This window comes from Oryctolagus cuniculus, chromosome 9 (assembly GCF_964237555.1).
Source record: "Oryctolagus cuniculus chromosome 9, mOryCun1.1, whole genome shotgun sequence".
NCBI classification, from domain to species: domain Eukaryota; kingdom Metazoa; phylum Chordata; class Mammalia; order Lagomorpha; family Leporidae; genus Oryctolagus; species Oryctolagus cuniculus.
Genome location: NC_091440.1, coordinates 34,707,020 through 34,713,019, shown reverse-complemented (window position 1 = coordinate 34,713,019; position 6,000 = coordinate 34,707,020). Strand labels below are relative to the sequence as shown.

The window sequence follows — 6,000 nt, the reverse complement described above, 5'->3', positions numbered from 1 at the left end:
TCCATGGTGTAGAGATTGTCTAACTTTACAAAAATCATGGAGGTCTGTGACTGTAACATAAAGAGCACGTAATGAGTGTTTGTTAGAAAGGGTACTTATAAGTATAGCTTGCCAGATAAACATACAGAATATTTTTTTTTCATTTTGTAAGATTTGTTTTTATTTAGTTGAAATAGTTACACGGGGTGGAGGAGAGAGAGAGAGAGAAAAAGAGATCTTATATTCACTGGTTCACTTCCCAAATGACTGCAGTGGCCGTGGCTAAACCAGGCAGAAGCCAGGAGCCAGGAGCTTCTTCAGGTATCCCAGTTGGGTGCAGGGGCCCGAGCACTGGGGCCATCTTCTGCTGCTTTCCCAGGCCATTAGCAGGGCGCTGGATCAGAAGCAGAGCAGCTGGGACTCAAACCACCACCCATATGGGATGCCTGCATCATAGATGTTGGCTTCAGCTGCTGGGTCACAACTCCAGACCCAATAAACAGAATTATAGGCAGTATTATGGCTACTACTATGAAGAACTTTAGAGGGTGAAAAATGACATGGGTTTTGGGAAAGAATGCAAGTAGCTGGGATTGGATGGAGAAACCTACACAAGGATTGTTTTTATAAATTGTGCCTTCATGAATATTTGTTTTCTGTTCACATTATCCTCTGACATTAACTTGTAATACATTAGATGCAGCAAGTGTTTTGTTTGTTTTAGATGGGTCAGGTGTGAAACAATCGATTGTATGGGGTCCCCAGGAAGCCTAATCTTCCTATGTCTTTAATTGTATAATAAATGAGGCTCATGGAAATGATTAATTAAGTCCTTGTCTAAATTCCAGATAGAACTTGTTGATTTCATTATTTATTCATTTATGTTTTGAAAAAACATTTCAAGTTCTGTTTATGTGAGCGAGGCAGTGTGCCAGGCACTGCACATGGGCAACAGGATGAACAGTGTTCAAGTCTATTCTGTAGAGGTAAAAGGTACTCTACATTAAAAATCACAAAACTCACTCAAACACTGTAATCTGAATCAACTTGAAAACATGTTTTGGCTTCTTGACCCTAGTTCAACACATTAGGTGATTGTTTTCTCTGTTATAGTAATTGGATCCATAAACTTGAATTAATATTGTGTCCACAGTAGGGTTTGTCAGGTGCACTGAGTGAAAATCTATGTTTAATACATAAAAGGCTTACTTGAGGAGGAATTTTACACTAAGGCAAAGAAAGGAAAGGAGAGTTGTAGTTGGGCCATTAGAAGCTCCTGAGAACTTAATCATTTTCATGACCAGTGAGTAACATACCCTATCAACTGTGCCACCGGCATAAGAACGGGCTGTTCCTAGATTTCCTTGGAGAATTACATTTGTATATTGATGAAATGATTTTTCTCTTACAATTGTGTTGCTGGGTCATTTTGATGTCTCTAGATACTATTAGAGATATATGTGAATAAACACAAGCTAAAATAAGTTTGTTTCCTAATTCACTAGAGCAACCACGGTGTAGTGATGAAGCATAATGAATAGGACTTACTGGAGCAATATCTATTTATTACTCAGTTTTGAATGTGTGATATATGAATGTTCCTCATTACTTTATGGTGTTTCAAATGTATCCTTAAAGCACGAGATGTGCATTTCCATATTTTCATATCTTCTCTGTGAACATCAGACAGCACTTGTGTATTTTATTCAAAATTTAAAAAACTTAAAATTGAACAACTCTGCAGGCAACAGCTTACAAATCTGTTCAAATAAAACACCAAGACTGCTTAATTAAAACTTTGACACTAACAACTTCTCTATATGTCAAAGACATTGGCATCCTGGGATACCAACTTAAAGTCAGTGTGCATTTTGAGGATCTCTGTTAGGGGTGCACCTGCAATTCTCTTAAGGGAATTAAGAAGGCATAACTAGAAAAGAATTGCTTAACATTTCTCTGGACATGAGTTATTTCACACTTTAAAACACACAAGAGGAGGGCAAGTTTGTCTTTTCAGAAGAAAAATGCAAAATGGATGTGGAAAAAAAGAGAACATTTCCTCTTCTTATCTAGGTCGAAATTTCAATGAGTGCTTTATTTTTAAACAATGAAGATTTTTATAGTAATTGTTGCTTAGAAAACAGTTCCAAAGCTTGACTACTGGTTGCTTGCATGTTTTCTATAGACCATATTGGGTAAGTGGGGGAGGAGAGGGCTGCTGATTCTCTCCGTTAGAGTGTATAAATTTTGCGGTAAAACGACTGCTTCTCTCTACCTCTTAATTCTTGTGGTTTTCACTGTTCTGTGCCTGTGCCCAATTTCTTTCATCACTGTGGAACCCAGCAGCTCTTTGTTCTCATTGTGTCTGCCTTCTCCCTTTCTTTGTGTTGCAGGAATACTGCTACCCACATCTGCCACTGAGCATGCGGAAAAATCCTTCAATAGATTCTTTATTGAGGACTTTCAGTAGTATTATTCCACTTCTCCACGTTTTAGTAATAGCCAAAATATAGAAAAGATAGACTGAAACTTGCAAAGGTGACCGGAGACACAGGTGGTTAGGTGATAGGCTAGCATAGCTGGGGTACCAGACAGGGGGAGATTCAAGGGAGTTAATCGTCACACACATTTTCCTAATTTATGGAAGTACTCACCAAGCAAGTTAAGTGCAGAACATCCAACCTAAACACGGAAGCTAATGATGCAGGTTGACAACTGGGGAGACACAAGGGTTTCTGAGCTGGAAGGCACAGAGCCAAATCTAAAACCAATAGCTGCAACGTGCTAGCAGTTCCTGAGGGATGCAGTCCATTGCTACAAAGACTGGTGTGTCAAGTCCTTGACTGAGGAACACTAGATAGTGTATCTGCAGGTAAGAACTGGTGGGGTGGACGTTTCTCACAGCAGCACCTCAGGCTTTACCATGAGTAGGTCGAATACTCAAAAATGTTACATCAATATTAATTGACTGAAATATAATTCAATTCTTCTGCTTAGAAGACTTAAAAAAAAAAAGCTGATTTGGCGATGGGCTTGTCCGAGGTAAGAAATAGCAGTTTTATAGGTGAGATTAGAAGGTATTGGGTAGAACGCTGAGGTGGTTTTTCCCCCCCTCCCCACTCCATAGCAAGTCCGTCTTTAATAACTTGTAAATTATTTAACAGATGGAGCACTATACAATTGTACCCATATTTCTCCCCATAACCATATTTTTTAAACCGATTTGTTCTAGATCTTAGGGCAGCGAAGAAGATCTTTAGTCTAATGAATGTTGTAAGTATATAATGAAAAAAGCAACTCTTGCTTTATTGTGACAAACAGTGGAATAATAGAAGAGTTCAAACGATTATTTTAGAATAAACGGAACACGCGGACCGTTAGCCGCTCTCCCTCCTTCCTCTTCCACCTCCCTTCTGCCACCATTTTGTGTCCGTACTACAAATTATTGCATCAATAGCATCTTCTCAAAGTCTTGGTTCCACGTGTCTACTTTTCTGATTTTAGGATAACGTTCTCCAACTGTTCGGTTCTCTACAGATTTCGTTCGTTAGCGGCTAATAAATCCTGTCGTCACGCCCAAGAGTGCCTTGGAAGGAAGCCAACCAGCAGGTCGGGGGCCCTCCTCCTCCAGGGCTGGCACCTGCTGCGGCTTTCTCGGAGCCCCGCCCCTGGTGCTGGGATGCGCGCTGCGCACTCTCTCCACAGTGGTGGGAGCAAGTGGCCGCGGTGGGAAAGTTCAGGCCGGGTCCAATCAGAGACCCGGGGTTAGGTAGTGTGGGTGGGCCTGGCGGCCCCGGACCCCGGCCCGCACCGCCGGCCACGCCCCCAGAGGAGAGCCCCGCCCCCCAGCCCCGCGCCCCGCCCCGGGGCCGCGGCTAAAACCCGGAGCCGCGGCGGCGCCCAGGGGACTGGAGGGACGCACTGAGCATGTGCAGAGTAGCTCGGCGGCGGCTGCCTGTGCCGGAGGCTGGGGCCCGGTGCTAATGCGTACGGCTCACTCGGCCTCGGTCCCAGCTCGGTGGGCCCTCGGGGCCGGGGCGGCAGCAAAGCAGCGGTAGCCTCCCTGCGGCCGGAGCAGAGGGCGCAGCGGCGCGCACCACCCGGCGGCCGCGGCGCCCCTCGGGGCCCAAGATGATGGCGGAGCAGGTGAAATGCGCCTCGCCGGGGGGCGGCTCCGGCGCGGGCTCCGGGCCGGTGGTGAACGCGGAGCTGGAGGTGAAGAAGCTGCAGGAGCTGGTGCGCAAGCTGGAGAAGCAGAACGAACAGCTGCGGAGTCGTGCGGCCAGCGCGGCCGCCGCCCCGCACCTGCTGCTGCTGCCGACGCCGCCACCCGCCGCGTCGCCGCCCGCCGGGGCCTGCAGCCCGTTGGGTCCGCGGAGCCCCCCGGCCGTAGCGGCAGCCGCCGCGGCCTCGGGAAGCTTGGGGCTCGGGCTGGCTCTGGGGGCCGGGGGCGCCGGCAGCGGCAGCGGCGGCTCCAGCCCCGCGTTCCCCGGGACCTACTGCTTGCCCAGCCCGGCGCCCTCCCTGCTCTGCAGCTTGGCGCAGCCCCCCGAGGCGCCCTTCGTCTACTTTAAGCCTGCCACGGGCTTCTTCGGCGCGGGCAGCGGCGGGCCGGAACCAGGGGGCGCCGGGACGCCTCCGGGGGAAGCCGCCGCACCTCCCTCGCCGCCCCCCACGCTGCTGGACGAGGTGGAGCCGTTGGACCTGGAGAGCGTGGCTGCCTGGCGGGACGAGGACGACACCACCTGGTACTGCATCCCCCCAGGCCCCCAGGCCCCCTGGCTCCCCGGCCTCGAGGCCTCGGGGAACCGGCGGGAGTTGGATCTGGGAGGAAATGGGGAACCTGGTGGTTGCTTTGCAACTCCCGCGGCTGTAGCACCGGATGGCCCGGCAGGTGCAGGCTCAGGCCTTGAGCTGAGGCTTTTTTCACGACGGCGGAAAACCATTTTCGAATAGCTCACATCGATCTAACTGGGGAATAGCTGTTCCCCTCCATGTGCCCGTCTTGTGCCCTTGGCTGATGATTGTGTCTCGAGCTCCTCGTTAGCATCAATTGCAAAATGCATGTCATCTTGTCTCCTTGCTGAATCCCAGACGTGTGTGTGTGTGTGTGAGTGACAAAAGGGGAGTATTTGGGTTTGGCTTCTGGCTGCGACCCTGATTCTTGAAGCCATCGCCGCCCAGGGCTTGCCCCTGTGCCTTCTCGCGGCATCCGAAGCCACCTACTGATGGATTGTCCTGAGAGAGAGAGAGACTGATGCTTGTGGAGTTTGAGCCGTGCGGTCCGATGCTGTCTTTGGCTGCGTTTCCGTTGATAGCCTCTTTTCAAAATGTGCTGACCTCACTGGCTTTGCGCTCAGCAATGGTGTCCCAAAAGAGGGCTTTTCAGGGAATGCAGTGAGCCAGTTCAAAGCACATTTAAAACCTAGAAACCGGACAACTTTGTGCAATCTCTATAGATTCAAGAAAATTGAGATTAGAGAGCTTTGTGTGGATGTGTGTGTATGAGTTTTAGAAACGTTGAAGTTGGCTATCAAATTTATTGAGGCTGGCAGCATTTCGTGGAGATCTGCTTAGCTCTACTTCTCGTCATTGAGAAACTTTGAGGGAAGTTTCTTTTATGTTGTATTTTTCTCCTTGCTTGCTGAGATAGTAATGGTCATCTCATGACTGACTTTTGGTTGGTTCCTGTGTTTTCTCCATCGCTGGCCGTGGTGAGAAGTGGTCGGATAAGTAGAAGGTCAGGTCAGGTGCAACTTGGGCTCCTGCAGAGAGTAAGTAGGGTTCACCTTGTGCACAGTAGTGGCCAGAAGTGCAGCTGCAGCCCTATTTGATCTTGGGTCCTCTTCTGTGGGGCACGTCCTAACTTTCCTGCTGGGTGTTCCTCACTTCCTTTGTGCTGCTGTTGAGTGTTTGCAGGAGGGAAGCTGGAGCTGGAGCGCCTTATGGGCTTCCTCCTGGGAACTGCTCTGCACCTTGCCCTTCATGTTACTCTAAGTGAGAACTGTAAGTGCAAAGTGT

At 48.9% G+C, this 6,000-nt stretch overlaps 1 protein-coding gene across 3 annotated transcripts in view; it reads left to right on the top strand.

Moving 5' to 3' along the window:
• The first annotated feature begins 3,869 nt into the window (after positions 1–3,869).
• SLAIN1 (SLAIN motif family member 1) overlaps positions 3,870–6,000 on the top strand; it is a 90,020-nt gene continuing 87,889 nt past the window's right edge. Inside the window, exon 1 of one of the 3 annotated variants that reach the window (XM_051849999.2) lies at positions 3,870–4,727. In XM_051849999.2, coding sequence (XP_051705959.2) covers positions 4,111–4,727 — 617 coding nt within the window. In that variant the 5' untranslated portion in view covers positions 3,870–4,110. The remainder of the gene's footprint in view (positions 4,728–6,000) is intronic. The other 2 variants (XM_008260074.4, XM_008260075.4) reach the window with 2 other exon arrangements.